Source organism: Sturnira hondurensis, unplaced genomic scaffold (assembly GCF_014824575.4).
Source record: "Sturnira hondurensis isolate 20B ecotype Veracruz unplaced genomic scaffold, ASM1482457v3 Scaffold0016617, whole genome shotgun sequence".
Lineage (NCBI taxonomy): Eukaryota > Metazoa > Chordata > Mammalia > Chiroptera > Phyllostomidae > Sturnira > Sturnira hondurensis.
Window position 1 is genome coordinate 3547464 of NW_028089248.1, and position 15369 is coordinate 3562832.

At 63.2% G+C, this 15369-nt stretch overlaps 1 protein-coding gene across 5 annotated transcripts in view; it reads right to left on the reverse strand.

Annotated features, from left to right (window-relative positions):
• ADCY7 (adenylate cyclase 7) overlaps positions 1-15369 on the reverse strand; it is a 47376-nt gene that overhangs the window by 14228 nt on the left and 17779 nt on the right. For 4 of the 5 annotated variants that reach the window (XM_037066352.1, XM_037066354.1, XM_037066355.1 and 1 more), the window contains exons 2-7: positions 6743-7180; positions 5381-5584; positions 4735-4896; positions 3790-3939; positions 3359-3507; positions 2773-2884 (exon numbers count right to left, since the gene is read on the reverse strand). In XM_037066352.1, coding sequence (XP_036922247.1) covers positions 2773-2884; positions 3359-3507; positions 3790-3939; positions 4735-4896; positions 5381-5584; positions 6743-6976 — 1011 coding nt within the window. In that variant the 5' untranslated portion in view covers positions 6977-7180. Of the gene's footprint in view, positions 1-2772; positions 2885-3358; positions 3508-3789; positions 3940-4734; positions 4897-5380; positions 5585-6742; positions 7181-7269; positions 7424-15369 lie in introns of those variants that run through there. The other variant, XM_037066353.1, reaches the window with a different exon arrangement.

Here is a 15369-nt window from a genome sequence, read left to right on the forward strand (position 1 = left end):
AGTGGGGGGGGGGGGAATCAGGCAAGTGGGGGGGGGGGATCAGGCAAAGGGGGGGGAATCAGGCAAGGGAGGGGACTGGAAGTTCCCAGAAGGCCAGAGAATGTGTCTCAGAGAAGGTGATGTCAGAGCAAAGACCTAAAAAAAAAGAGGAACCAAGCCACAGCAGTACCCGGAAGAAGAGCGTTCCAGGGGAAAGAAGGAAATGGTATGTGCAAAGGCCCTGGGGCCAGAAAGCCAGGGCTGCAGGGCAGTCAGTGTGGCTGAAGCGGATGGAGGATCGAGCCAGGGGGGAAAACAGAGAGGTGGCTATGCTGCTCAGGCGGCAGGGTTTGTTTGGGGTGTGGGCCGAGAGCAGAGCGGAAATATGGGGGCGAGAGAGGCTGAGTCACATAGGAAAATGCCCACAGCGGGCGGGGAAGCCCAGGCCAGCTGTCTGCTCATCCCATCCGAGGTGCCTCTGTGGGCACTAGACCCTAGCCCTCAGCAAAGGTGGCCACGTGCACCAAGACCCTGGGCGTGGGGTTTTCAGGGACATGCACGGGGAGCTCCGTGTTCTGCCCACCCCGAGCCCCCATGGGGGCCTCAGCAAGCGGCATTGCCCTGGTGCTGGTGGGGAAGGAGGCGGGGACTGGGGCACTGCTGCCCCCACTTTCCTGCAGCCGAGGCCTCCTCTGTCCAGGTCCCTGTACCTCTCACACCTGTCTGAGAGGTCCCCTTTCTATACCCTCCTCCAGCAACCCCACCGGAGTCGGGGCCAACTGCACCCTGCAGGGCCCTACGTGGCCCATGCTAAACTCTAAGCAGCCTGGCCTGCGGACATGAGGAAGGCGGCTTTCCTAGAACGCAGCAGGAAGTCGGGGGAGGGCCTGACGCCCAGACACAGGTCAGGGCTCCTGCTGCTCCCAGAGGGCCAGGCACAGCCCCGAGGCCCTCAGGGGACCCCGCCCCACCCTGCCACGCCCACCCGCCCCACCCCACCTCACCACCACCCCAAGGTTTTCCAGGAACCCACACCCCCAGGCTGCTCCCTGACCTCTGACAGGCCCGCCACCTCTGACACAACTGAGGACACTGTGCAGCTGTGGTGGGGGGTAGTGGGTTCCTGAGCCCAGATGTGATGTGACACCTCAGAGGGCAGGCCATCTCCCCGGGGAGTCACAGTCCTGGAAGCCACCACTGGTGGAAGAAGAGGCTGGGCCCGGCCCTGCCTAGCTCTCAGCTGGGAGGCTGCCACCTGCCACAGCTTTACTGTCCCCGTCTGTAAGATGGGGCTGCCACCTGAGCCTGCCCCAGCGGGAGGGAGGGAGGGAGGGTGGGCTGTGTCTAAGAGGGCACAGAGGTCCTTGGGCTCTGTGGCAGGGAGAGGGCCAGCGGTGGCCCGAGACCCTGGCACACATAAGGCCCAGCTTCTGGAAGCTCCCATCGGCCAGTTCAGAAGAAGTCACAAAGGCAGGCTGCAGGCTAGACAGGCCCACAGAGTCACTCAGTCCCCAACCCCCAGGGAGTGGAGAGCACGGACAGGACAGTGTGCCAGGGCACCATTGGCCAGTGGTGTCCAACTGTAACTTGGTTACTCCTGTGACAAGAGGCTCATCCTGAGATAGAGCCCACTCCTGACACAGCAGTCCCTCTTAGGACTGAACAGCTGAGACCAGTTTCCTCCCAGTGCGGGCCAGGCCTGGCCTCTCACCAAGTTGGGACCACTGGTCCTCTGAACATGAGGGCCCCCGGGTGTGGAGAGTAGATTGCTTTAAGCTTTCCACATGATCCAGACACGCAGCCAGGATAGAGTCCCTGCCTTACACCTCACATCTGGCTCTCTCGTTAGCAGCCACTGCTTCCAGGAAGCCTGCCTTGACCACCTGAGTCAGGGCTAGGTGCTCCCCAGTCCCAGCCCTTGCAGCCCTTTGCAAATCCCGGGACACGTAGGCCCAGAACGACTTCCAGACAAGCCCAAGGCCCCATACAAGCTCCGGGCTGCCACTCGGCAGGGCTTGAGACCTTTATGTAAATTAATGAATGACTGAGGCCCCTCCCCCTAGACACCTGCCCTGGCTGGGTGCTGCTCCTACAGACAGCACAGTGAGGTCTTGGCCTCTCGCCCACCAGCTGCATCCTGGAGACCCTTTGCCCAATGTCCTCCCCTGCCTGGCACCTGCCAGGCTCTCTAGGGGCCTAGGTCAAGTCCCACTCCTTCCCTCAGCCCTCAGATCCTTGCAGGTCCAACCCTGTGACCTCGTCCCCTTCACACTGAGCTGCTTTTGCGTATGCTTTTCCCTCTGCCCTGAACACTGTTCCCTCTCCTCCTCAGGTCTCTTTTGAGGTCTCTCAAACTTTAACGGACGCACCATCCACCGGGGACGCTGTCCGAGGCAGATCTGGGTAGACCTGGCAGCCCACAGTCCCCCCAGGCTCCCAGGGGAAGCCAAGGGTACAGCCTGGCATAGTAAGGACGGGGCCTTCTCCTCCAGGCAGCCTTCCGGAGTCCCAACCTGAGCCCCTGAGCCCCTGTGTTCCCCTGCTGTAGACTGTGGGTCCCCACCGGCCTCACATTCTGGGGGACAGGATCCTAGCCACCTCAGCCACCACTCAACCTCCACTTTCTACCACGGCACGCTCGAAAGCGTTAGCTGACTGAAGACGAAAATTCCGCCCAGGCCTCCTGCACCCGCCCCCGCACAGTGCTGGGCACAGGACCCCTGGGACGCCACGGGAGGGGCTCCTGACTTTCCCCCCAGCAGAGGTGGGGGGCTGCACGGCCAGCAGGCTCACCTTGGCGATCTGGTCAAACTTGCCGAAGAGCTCGTTCAGCATCACCACCAGCTCTTTGGGGGAGCAGTCACTGGCCAGCCGCGTGAAGCCCACGATGTCGGCATAGAGAATGCTGGGGGCAGGAGGCGGTGGGAAGGTCAGAGCCAGCCCCGTGGGACATGGGGACTGGGTGGGGCCCCAGTCACCCCTGCTACTCCGCAGCCTCCACAGGGACAGGAGGGGCGCTCCGGCCACAAAGACCAAGTACAGTTCCAGAGGGTTCTGGTGGAGGTGAACCCCACCGCAGGTGCTGGATGGCGCTGGCACCTGGCAACTCCCTTCTCCTCCCCTGAGTGTCTGCCTTTGCTCCGACTTCTGAGCTAAGCCACCTTGTACTTTGCAACCCTGTCCTCCCCTAGCAGGGTTCCCATTCTACAGATGAGCAAACTGAGGCTCAGGGAGGCTGAGGCTGCCCAGGACACACCATCTGCTCTGGACCTCCCAGCTCCAAAGCCTGAGCTCTGGGCCCCCACAGCCCAGAGGGGTGGCAGGGAGGCCTTCCCGGGAGACGCCATGTGCCCCGCCCCCCCGCCTGCCACCTGCCCACCTGACATTCTGGTGCCGCTTGACGTAGAGGCTGTGGAAGTTGTTGTCGGGCATGTGGCGACGGTCCCCACACTCCTTGAGCCGTTCGATGATGGTGAGCTTCATGCCCATGGAGATGTGGGCCGGGAGCACAGACAGCAGCAGGTTCTCCTGGGCACCAGGGGATGGGGCATGTGGGGGATGGGCAGGGAGACAGGCAGCAGGCTTGGCCCACAAGCCGTTCCTTCCTGCTCTGCCCACGGCCCCCTCCACCCCTGCCAGGTACCCACCCCCCTGTCGCCATCCCCCCATCTGCAGCAGCGCCCTGGGGTGAGGCCTGCATTCACATCTGGCCACACACCCCATGCACACGCTGCCCGATGTCCACAGAGAAAGGGCATGGGGCCAGGGGGCCGGGGGGCCGGCTGGGGCAGGCGTGGATGGGGCCCCCACCTGCTGGCGCTTCTCGATGCGCAGCTTCCGCCGGATCTGGATGCACTTGGCGGTGTAGGTGAAGAGGTCGCGGGAGGCGTCCTGCATCTGGTGCTTGTGGAAGGCGCCCGTGAGGTTCCCGCACAGGAAGATGACAGCGTTGGCCAGCAGCTGTGGGTAAACAGGCGGACTCGGCTCAAGTCTGGCCTGGTTCGTGCTCCAGGACACCGTCCCATTGGGGAGCTGGGGATGGCACTCCTGCCCATGCCTGGACCTCCAGCCCACTCAGGTATACCCATCCTGGGGCAGGCAGGGAAACTGAGGCCCAGGCAGGAAGTCGCTGTGACGGCAAGATCGGGGCACAGGCAACATGGCACCCACCGTCCACTCGCTGGTCCAGAGGTCTGGGCCCCAGACACCAGGGAGCCAGTCACTCCAGCGAGGCAGGGGCACGGTGCCTCACAGAGCCCGAGGGAGCACCATGGGCTGTCACTGGGGGTACGGTGTCCCCCTGCTGTCTGGCTTCTACCCCCTGGAGCAGACGCTAGGTCCAGGCAGGAGGGAAACCCGTGTAATTCACCACTAGGTGTGTGCAAATTTTGCTCACTCAACACAAAGACACAGGCAGAATGTCCAGGCAGGTCCCCAGCCCTGTCAGGCCATGGCCCTGAGGGTGAGACACCAGGGACGGCTCTGCATCCCAGGACAGTGCCCCACACCCAGGAAGGAGCCCTGAGGGCCCAGGATCGAGGGAGGGGCTGAGCCTCCGGGGCACCGGCAAAGACCACAGGGCCAGACCGCCATGGGGGGTGGGGGCGGCCTCCCGAGGAGGTCTGCCCTGAAGGCTGCTGGTCTGCATACTCAGCCCCCAAGCTTCGAGACCTGCTCACCCCTGTCACCCCCACGGGCCTGGCTGTCCTCAGCCTGAACCCCCAGGCCCCACCCGGGCCCCCTCAAGCCCCTCACCTGCAGCCCCACCCCGACGCTGGGGGATGAGAAGACTTCCATCAGGACGCCCAGCACCAGGAGGTGGGAGACACTGGAGACGACCCCCACTGCCACAGCCCCCTGCACGCTGAAGGGCAGCAGCGTGTACGCCACGAAGATCACGAACAGGAAGAAGGGCACCTGGGGACAGAACATGGGGCATGAGGTGCGGGGCCTGGCCACGCCACCCGCAGCCCAGGACACAGCCCCAGACTGAGCCCCTGGTCAGCCAGCCCAGGCCCAGGGGCCCTCTGCCCTCGGGAAGGCCCTGGCCTCCTCTGCAGGGGACACGGGGTGACAGATGCCCAGAGGAGACAGAAAAAGTCACACTCTTTCTCTGGGTCAGACCAGCCAACTGGATCCTTCATTTCCTAGGAGCTGATTTACAATCTGGGCCCAGACCAAGCTTCCCCGGCCCCTCAGGTGTGACCAGGGAGCTCCCACTGGCTGCCCTCTGTCTGCGGCCCTCCCCCACATGAAAGGTAATGACCAGAAGGCTGGGCAGGGCCCGCTCACCGGCCCCATCCCCTCTCAGCGCTGGCCACTGCCACTCCGCCTGCCCTGCACCCGCCCCTCTGGGGAACGAGCTTTTGTCGGCGTGGCGGCCGCCAGCCCAATCTGTTACCTGCTCCCACGCACAGGCTGCCTTCCTGCACGAGTCGAACACCAGCACATAGCCCAGCGCCACAAGGCAGGCCCAGGTGAGCAGGGCCGAGGCCCAGAGCCACCGCCGGCTCAGACACTCGATGTACACCAGCACGTAGAGCGCGACAAACACGGCCAGCGTCAGGAACGCCGTCCCCAGGACGGCCTGCTGTCGGGAGGGCTCCTGGGCACGGAAAACATGCGTGAAGATGCCACCTCCTCCAGAGAGCCTGCCAGGGTGGCCTCTCCAGCCTGCCCTGAGCTCCTAGCCCCCTGCAGCTCCCTCTGCATGGTTGGTGGCTACGCTCCCGCTAAACGGCAGGTCCCTCTCGCTGGCAGGCCCAGTCCACGCTGTTGCCTCTGCCAGGGCTGCCTGCGCCAACACCTCTCCCTGGCTCCCTGCACAGCCCGCCCAGCCGGGCCCTGCCTCACTGGCTCCGCACCTGCTCCCTCATCAGGCCTCTCTGGGCTCCCCGGGCACACCTGCTGCGACAGGCCCCTGATCCTTAAAGAACCAGCAGGGTTATGAAGAAAGGGTGAGCAGACACCCCACACAGGGGAAGAGCTGGAGCGAAGGCACAGACTAGGGGCGGGTGGGGGCTGCAGGAAAGACAGGTCTCTGCAGGGACAGCACCTGGTGTCCCCCGAGGCCCTCGGCTCCGTGCCCACAGAGGCTGAGCGGGGCACCTGCACACAGCAGGCACTCAATCGCTGTTTGCTGAATGCTGGAATGTCCCCCGGTTTATGCAGTGCCTACTGGGTGCTGGGCACACCCTCCACCCTGGCGGCGCCCTCTTGCTTCCGTCTCAGGCACTGCTGTTCATGCAGCAGCCGCTGACCACCCGTGGCCGTTGAAAATCAAGTTTCCACAAGGCGAGATCAGTTAGAAATCAGTGCCTCGGCCACAGGTCAAGTGCTCTGCAGCTGCCTGTAGGCAGCGGCTGGGGCGGGCCGGGTCAGAGATGGGGATCAGCGGTGGGGCCTGGGCAGCTGTGGCCCCCAAGGACTCCAGGGCTCAGGTGCCGGCACTGAATCTCAATGTCCGCTGTGGGACCAGAAGTGGCAGCAGTGACACACAGGCCACCCCTGACCACACTCTTCAATAGAATCCAAGTTCACAGTGGAGAAAAGTGAGGGCAGCCTATTTGGCTAAATTCACATCACATCTAAAACCACCCCAGACTTCAACATTGTAAAACCCTGCCCGCCACCGGCAGATCACTTTACAGAGGCAGAAACGCGGAGATCTGCCCAAGGCCTCACCCAGACTGCGCGTCACAGCCAAGATCCGAACCTCAGCGGAACCCCCATTACCCCGGGGCGGGGGGCTGCCCTCACTTACCCCGAAGCTGAAGGCAATGACGATGAGGGCGACACAGGCCACGATGGCCACCAACAGCAGCGTGAGCAGCAGCGGGCCGTGCTGGCTGGTGAGGCGGTACTTCTCATACAAGGCGTCGCGGTTCAGGCCCTCCTCACCCTCGTTGAGAAAGTAACGCCCCTTGGCCGGCATGCTCCCGCCTTGGCACACCTGGCTGGCCGTCCACTCAGGAGCCCGCCCGGCCCAGGGGGGCATCTGGGGGCCAGCACCCTCCCCTGCGGGCCTAGGCCTCTGGCCTCTCCCAGCCTGGCAGACAGGGCTGGGGAAAGGCTCCCTGGGCCTGAAGCTCCATGGGCGACTCGGGGTCTGCCTGCTCTACGGCCAGGCTGCGGTCACTGCACTGCGGTCATCTTCCTTTGCATCCAGGCCGGGCTGACCAGACACGCGGGCTCCTCAGCTCTGCGGACACACAAGGCAACTCGGATTTGACCTGGGCGGGCCGAGGCAGGGAAGGGCTGGCATTAGGGGACAGTGGAGCGGGGCCTCACAGTCCGGGGTCTGATCTATCAGCCCGAGCCCGAGCTTGACTCTGAGTCCTGTTTAAAGCTCCGCACACCCTGTGCTCACAAAGCTCACCCCGTGTTTCCTGGAACTGCTCTGTGGGGGGCCGTCACCAGCCCCGCGTGGCCCCTTTAAAATCAAAGTAGATTCGCATGAAATGAACTTGGTCCCTCTGTCACTCCGGTCACATTTCAAGCGCTCAGCCACCACACACCACCGCCAGTGGCTATTATACTGGACGTGAGGAAACGTCCACCAGACAGCGCTGCCCGATTGCTCTGCCTGTGTCACTGTCCCTGCTCCCGGGTCCAGCTCACACTCGGGTGCGAGGCAGAGGTCCAGCTTCACCCCCCCCCCACCCCCCGAGTGCCTCACTAGTCATCCCACAGCGGCCACTGAAGCCGCCTCCTGCCTTCCCAGGGCGTTTCCCAGGGGCCACCGTTGTGCTAAGTGGGTGAGCACGCCCATGGACATGGGCTCTCCTCTGGTGTGAGGACCCCACTGCTTAGTGAGCCCCGAGTCCCAGGCCCCTGCCTGCTCCAGCCAGAGGTTCCCCCCACTTACACCTGTGTTATGTTACCTTTGCACGCACAACCACGTTCTTTACAAAGGGCCGCTGACAGGAAGTGGGGAAGTTTGCAAGCGTGAACCTTGGAGAGGGGACCCGGTGGACCCCTTGTCACAGGGTGGGGAGCAGACCCCAGGCTTGCGATGCTCAGCCCAGACGGGCCCCGTTTCCCCGACTCCATAAAGGCTTGGTGACCCTGCCTCAGGCCTGTCAGGCTCACAGCACTGCCTGTGTGCCAAGCTGGCTCTCTGTGCCTGGGGCTCCTGGTCCCCAATGACAGGAAGTGGCCCGAAACTGTGCAGGCCCCAGACCCAGGGGTTGGAGCTGGGGTCTTGAGTCAAGGGAGCAGCCCTGGGCCGGGGGTCCAGCTCCTGACCACACCCCCCATCCAGGCCCACGAATCCCAGGAACAAAACAGGAGAACCACATGCTTGGGGGTGCAGGGGAGTGCTGGCTGGGGCCCTGGCTCCCTCCAGGCCCAGGCAGGTCCATGAGCCTCGGCACCCGTTTCTCCTGGGCGACCCAGCCAAGGGAGGCCAGGCTGCCAGAGCGCTTAGACCAGCTACGATCTCATCTCTCCACCGAATCCAGCTCGTAAACGTCAATTTTTAAATCTGAGCAGCGTGCTCCGTTGGTTACCGCCTCTCACTCCAAACCCGCCCAGTCTCTATCCCACAGGCGGCATCCTTCTGTTGCCCACCACCACGCCAGCCCTGCGCTGTGGGGTCTGCTGGGCAGGATAAGGCCCCTGTCCTGAGATGCCCCCAGGCCAGGGCACCCCCTGAACTGATGCCACACCGTACCCACTGCCCCCTTCATAACCCACTAAGGCCAAAGTGACAGCCATCTCACAGATATGTATCTGAACCCAGAGGCCGAGGGGCTCGTCCCAGGTCACGCAGCCGGAGCTGGCCGGTCCCAACCTGGCGCTCCTGGGGGGGCCCAGGCTGGCCCTGCTGCCTCACTGAGCCGAGCAGCTTCCCCACGGAGCTCCTCCCGGCGGCAGCAGCAGCAGCAGCAGCAGCTCCAGACCGAGCGCTGGCCATGCCTTGGGCCTGGTGCCAAAGCCGGTGCAGCAAGGCTGCCAGGCTGAGAAACCCCAAACACTGGGGGGCTGGGCAACCCCACAGCTGCTCTCCCAGGGAAAACCACACTCACAGACACCCAGACACACACGCCCTGCGCCGCTGTTCAGCCCCGGCTGCCAACCTGCCCCTCCAGGCTGAGCCGAGCGTGCGGAGAGGAGGACCAGCTGCCCGGTCCGTGGGACCCAGGCCTGGTAAACATCGCTCTCAGGGTCTAATTAGGCCACTTCCTGGGCAACGGCAGGAGGGCAGGAGGTGAACAATCACGGCACTGGGCCCGGGCCCTGGGCCCACCCAGAGACCTCGAATCACTCCTCGACAGGGCCTGGCGGAAGCCTGCGTCCGTCACCCCTCGAGAGATGGCTCCTCCCTGGGAGTCAACCCCCAAACTCGGCCCAGAGGCCCCCTCCGCTAGGGAAGGTCTCCAGGCCCTTCTGTCCGACCACCAGTTCTCAGCCTCTGACTCAGCAGACGGGCCCCTCTGAGACCCTGGCTGGACAAAGGGTCCCCCCTGGCATGGCTCCAACCAACACCCCGCAGCCGCAGCCTGCGGAGCCCAGTGCCAGGGAGCCCAGCTCCTCTCCTCCCCGGGGCCGTCCGGGCTGGCAGTCCCACCTCAGGCCAAGCCGAGCCCTGCCTCCCGGCCCTCCCTCACCCCACTGCACCCAGACACCTGCACCTGGGAGAGCCAAGGCCCTCTGCTCAGAGAGATGGCGGCCTCAGGTCCCTTGGGTGTGTTGTACCTCACGGTGACCCTGGTGGGGGTGTGGGGGCATGGGGAGCAGCCCCATTTTGTAGAGAAAGAACGGGGCCAGTTGGGGGGAGGGTCTCTCCTACTTCTGCTAGGCACTGTCACCTCCCCAAGTCTCGGTCCCCTGGCTCAGGGGCCAAGTGTCCCTGGTCTGGCTCATGCACAGGCTCACTCGAAGCTGAAGCCAGTTTTCAGTTTCTGTCACTTGCAGCCCCAATCGCCAAGGTCTGTGTTGGGGCCCCGCCCCCATCTGCTGTATCCAGGACACCCTCGCGGCCCCTTGATGGGTCCAGAGCTGGGGGTGAGGGGCCCCACTCAAGTCAGAGGCAAGCATGCACCCCTGTAGACACAGGCCAGCCGAGGCCTTCCTCTGGGAGGGGCTGGGCCAGGCAGGGGACCACCCCCCTCGCACCCACACCTCTGCCACTATGTTCCTGTCAACCAGGCTCAGGGCTGCAGGAGGCGGAGGCAGGGGCGGGGCGCTCCCCTCATCCTCTGTAAGGGCCTCCCAGGGAGGACTTAGGCAGCTCGGGCACACTGAGGTAGGAGTGGAAACCAGGAGTGGAAACCAGGGGTGCCAACCTCCTCCCCCGAAGCCCTGCCGGTGGGCGGGCTCTGAGCTCCCTGCAGCTCCCAGGCCTGAACAGAGCCTGCAGAGGACCCCCCCACACACACACACACGGCCCTGGCTCCCTAAACCCTCTCCCCTGCCCTGCAGGTGGGTGGGACGACTGCTGCCATCGCGTGCACGTGGGAACGGAGGCACAGAGGTCAGTCACTTCCCTGAGGCCACACAGCCAGTGACACCGGCCCTCAGGGTCCTGCTCGGCACCCCCACGGCGCTGACGCCCACAGAGCCCACGACGTCTGAAACGTCTGCCCCTTCCTGCCCTCCCTCCTCAGGGCCCAGGGCAGGCTCCGGGAGCCTCCCCTCAGCCAGCAGGACCCAGGAAGCCCTCTTGGCTTCCCGACCAGCAAGGCAGGGCTGCCGCTGCGCTCCCTGCCTAGTGCTGACTGGTCCTCCGGGTCCCTTCGCCGGAGGAGCCAAGGGAGTCGGGGCTCAGACCTCACGTGAGGACGGCAGGGCTGGCCTTCAGGGGCATTCCTTTCCCTGCACAGCTGGCTCATCTGCGGCAGCCAGCACCCCCACACCCCAGGGCCACCCCAGCTTCACAGACACAGGGCCCCACTTCCGCCCCAAGCAGTGCTGGCAGCAGGAACCCCAGCCTGGCTGCCTCTGGCCCCGCAACTACAGGGCCTGGGGCCCCAGTGGCCACAGGAAGAGGAAGTGTGGGGGCAGGCCCACCCCCACACCCCACCAGGGCGACCAGGGCTCTGCAGCCAGAGCCCCAGCAGCACAGGCTCACCCTCCCGGACTGGCCCAGCGCTTGGGGATGGGTCACGGGGTAGGGGGTCATCCTCTGCTGAGAGGGGTCCCAGCTCCAGGCTGTCCCCTCAGCAGACGCTGCTCTCCCAGCACGGGCTGGGCACAGAGGGGAACCTTGTGGGGCCACAGGACGCCAGCCTTAGGCCTTCGAGCCCAGCACCACCAAACATCACCCTAACACCCCCCCACCAGCCTCTGTGCCCCTCCATGCCCACCGAGCCCAGCAGCCCTCCTCACCCCCTCCTCTCCCAGGACCTGTGCCCGCCCCCAATCCCACCCCACCCGGGACGCCTTCCCAGACGCCTGTCAACCACCCAGCACCTGCTCACCACACCATTTGGCAGGATTTGTGTCTGTGTCCTCACTGAGCCCTAGAGACTGGGGGTGGCAGGGACGGATGAGCCAACCAGCTGGAACCCCAAACCAGGCAGAAAGTGAAGGAGGCCTTTGGGCCGGAGGAGACGGAGACAGATACAAAACGGTCCTTCCCCACCTCCACCCCCAGAACAAGAAGCAAGTGCAGGTTGTCCCACCTCCCCCCAGGTGAGCTGTGCCTGGGGGGAAGGGAGGAGCTTCAGGTTCAAAGCCCAACTCCCTGCCACTGACCCTGGGAGCAGCAGGCTGCCCACACCCTGGGCCTCGCCTTCCTCACTGGCAAACTGAGGTGCTGACACCTGAGCGGGGGATGGGGAGGGAGGCGCAGGTCACGATAGCTGGTAGGCGAGGCTGCAGGGCGCAGCAGCCAGGAGCCCAAAGAGAAGGCCCCGTCCCCAGAGCTGAGGGGCCAACCACGGGGCAGAGGCACAAACGGGGCAGGGTCCCAAGGACCTGCCACTTCATCTCCCTGCCTCCTGGTGACAGCCTGCAAAGCCACCAAGCAGGGTGAAACCTGAAGTCCCCCAATGACACCAGCAGCCCCACTGCCCACCCCTCAGTCTGCTCCCCAAAACGCCCAGGCTGACTACCCCAGCCCCAGGAGCCACAGGCTGCCAACCAGTCTTGGGGGCCACCACCAACCTGCCCCGAGGCCCTGGGCAGGCCCCTTCCCCGACCTGGGCCTCGGGTTCCCCTTGCCCAGGCCGGTGCTGTCAGAGCTCTGCAGCCCAGCTGCGGGGGCATGGGGACAACTGCAGGGAAGCTGGCGGGCGGGCACAGCCAGTCTGTTGCCACCTGGGCCCCGGAGGGCGGGTCATGGAGCAGGTGTTGTGGAGGGGCAGGTAGGGAGTTTGAGCACTACCCTAGTCAGTCTCTCCTCTTTAAAATGCAAACACCCTATTCATCCCCCCCCCCCCGCAAAAACTGCCAGAGAATAAATCCCTTTGCCATTTCCTGTGCCCATTCTAATGCCAGTGAAGTCAATGCTTGGGAAAAGCTCATCCATTCATTCGCCGTGAGAGAGACACACGTGTTCATTTATCCAACAGACACCCACTAGAACCAGCTATGCGCCAGGCCCCAGGTGCGGCGCCGGGAGGCCCGTGCTCCCGGTACAACCTCCCAGAGGCAGAGCCCCAGGGTCCACTCCCCCGGGTGCCTGCAAGTGCTCGGCACACAGTGGGTGGCACCTGACCGACCCACCACCCAGGCACCCCGCCTGGAAAGCACAACAGTGTCTCCCCCCACTTGTGCCTGAAATTTCACCATTAGGGATTCATTCCTTTGACACTACCCTCACAAGTCTCCCCTTGTAGAACGGAAACCTTTTCATGCCCGTGTTGAACACATTTCTGATCCTTTTCCCCTTGATCAGGGAAAAACAAAAAGGGGAAGTCTAGCCAGCCTTCAGGGACCTCACAGGATGCAAGTCCCGCCCAGGATTACAGGATGGTGGGCGTTGCGGGGTGGGGGCCCACCCAGACAGCAGGGTGGGAAGGGCAGCGGGAGGAAGGCGGAGAGCCCCATTGCACTGACATGCAGGCAGAGACCCCCGCAGTCACCGCTGACCAGGAAGGGCCAGAGGAGGTAAGTTCGAGTCGTAAGTCCTGTGCTGCTGGCATGGACGGAGCACGCAGAGGTCGGAACTTTTGCCAGGGTGGGAGCCAGAGCGTGAGAAGCCGCGACACCGTTCTCACGCAATGCCGCGGCGAGTCCTTTCTCACCTCACCTGAGCCCCAAAGGGCCATAACGAAAAGACCAATAAATTCTGTTCCATTTTTAAGAACTCTTCTTACACAGTGAAAACCATCAAAAGCAAAATCAAAAGATGAGAGAGCAGGAAAACATTTGCATCTCTTACCACGAGGAATTAATCTCCCTCCTACAGAAAGAGATCCTACAAAGATTTAAAAAAATAAAAATAAAAAGATCAATCGCCCAGAAGAAAAAGGAGGGAAGGGTAGGAACAGAAAGTTCATGGGAAGGCGCTGTGACTGGCTCTGAAACCCAGCACTAGGGTGACGCTTATTCAAGCGGCAGCAGATGCCACTTTTGCGTGCCCAGCGGGCAGAGAGTCCAGCGCGTCGCAGGCCTGCGCAGGCTGGGCTGGGTGCAAACACGCTCCCGTTCACCCCGACCAGAGTGTGACTCGGCGCCACCCAAGAAAGGAAAAAGTCCTGACTCTCAAAGTCGCTAACGGGCACACGCATCTGCGCCCAGCAGACCCCCTTCAGCGGGTGGGCTCACCCTGCACACACCTGCAAGTGTGCGCGATGGCCCGCACACCTCACTGGCTGCGACCTGGTCTGCAGCAGCATCAGGCGGGAAGAGTGGGTGTCTGTCGGCCGGGAGACAGCCTGGGAACGGAAAACAACTCGACTCTCAGAAAAGGGAGCAGCGGCTGGGAAAAGTCCCCATGGGGACAAGGGTGGCTGCAGGGAGAGGGACCCAGAACAGCTGCCACCCCCACCCAAGCAAGCGACCTTCCTTCTCTTCCTCCTCCATTTCCATTTCCATGGTCTTCGTGTCGCTTATGAGACTTTTTCACAGAAAAACCAGGACCTGCTGTATACTGGTGCCTCTAGTCAGCACCGTACTGCGTACTTGAAAAACTTTTCCCTAAGGGAGTGGAGTCTGCGTGTTGTCGCAAACATAAACAGAGTGGAAGAAAACTTCCGGAGGTGGCGGCAGATCGGTGGCATAGAGTGTGGTGGTGGCTTCACGGGTGCACACGGGTCCCCAAACGCAGGCAGCTGTACCCATGCGACGGGCGCAGCTCTGTGGCGTGTCCGCCACACTGCCGCACAGTGGTTTTTAAAATAAGTGGAGTAAACAACAAAGACACTAGTAGAAAAACTCAAAGTGACCCTAGTTGAATACACAGACTTGGAAAGATGTGTTCCTAGCGTGTTCGTTGGTGTGTACACATATACATATGTGTTCAAAAACACATTAAAGTGTCTCAGAAAGAAAGAAAACCAACCATACAGCGGTGATGTCTACGCTGCACACCCTGAGGAGGTCACTAACCCTCTCTGCACCTCGGTTCCCAGCTTGGAAAAGGGGGAGAACGGCACTGACCACACAGGCTTTGAGAGGGTTCTCAGGCATGACTCAGGCAGGCCACCGAGGCCACGCCTGGCAGGAGAGGACAAAGGTTACAGGTTGGCTGTGAGCCCTGACCTGGGCATGGCCACACCGGAGGGGTCAGGTGGCCCTGGAACCCTGTCTACCCTGAGAGTGGCCGGGCCTCCGGGGGCAGAGAGGGCAGAGGGCAGCCGGGCCAGGTCCTTCCATCCCGACCCCCAGGGTGGGGTGGGGTCGCCCCCCCTCTATCTCCAGCCAGGAGACGACACAGAGACCCTAACCTACTCGTCTGAAGTCCCCAGCTGGGAAGCAGCAGAGCTGAGACTCGAACCCAGGCCTCCTCCACTCCAAGGCCCAGGCTGTTCCGCACGCAGCCCTGCGCCTGCCTTTCCCGAGATGTGCTCTGCCCGGCAGCCAGTGTGCCAAGCTCGGAGCCATGGTGACAGGCCAGCAGGCACCAGCACCTGGTGAGCGTCCCCCTCCTCCTTCCTGGTTTCCTGGGGCCGGTTAGCAAACCAAAGGCTCTGACAAGTCCCGCAGGGAGGAAACCCTGAATTCAGCGCAGCTGAACGTTCCGGTCTCTCTGGTTCAAGGGACCCTTGGGGCAGGAGCCCTCTTCGGGAAATACTGACTTTGGAGTCTCCAAGAGTCAGCTCGGGGCTCGCTCGCCAAGGACACTTCCTGGGCAGCTGTGGCCCGGGCAGGCCGCTATCCTCCCCTCTTCCAATAGCCGAGGGGCTTCCTCAGGCTGGGGCCCCCACTCCCCCACGCCCGCCTGCCCACCTGACTTGGGCTGGATGGGCACGTGGAGGCAGGGGACGAGCCGGTGTACCT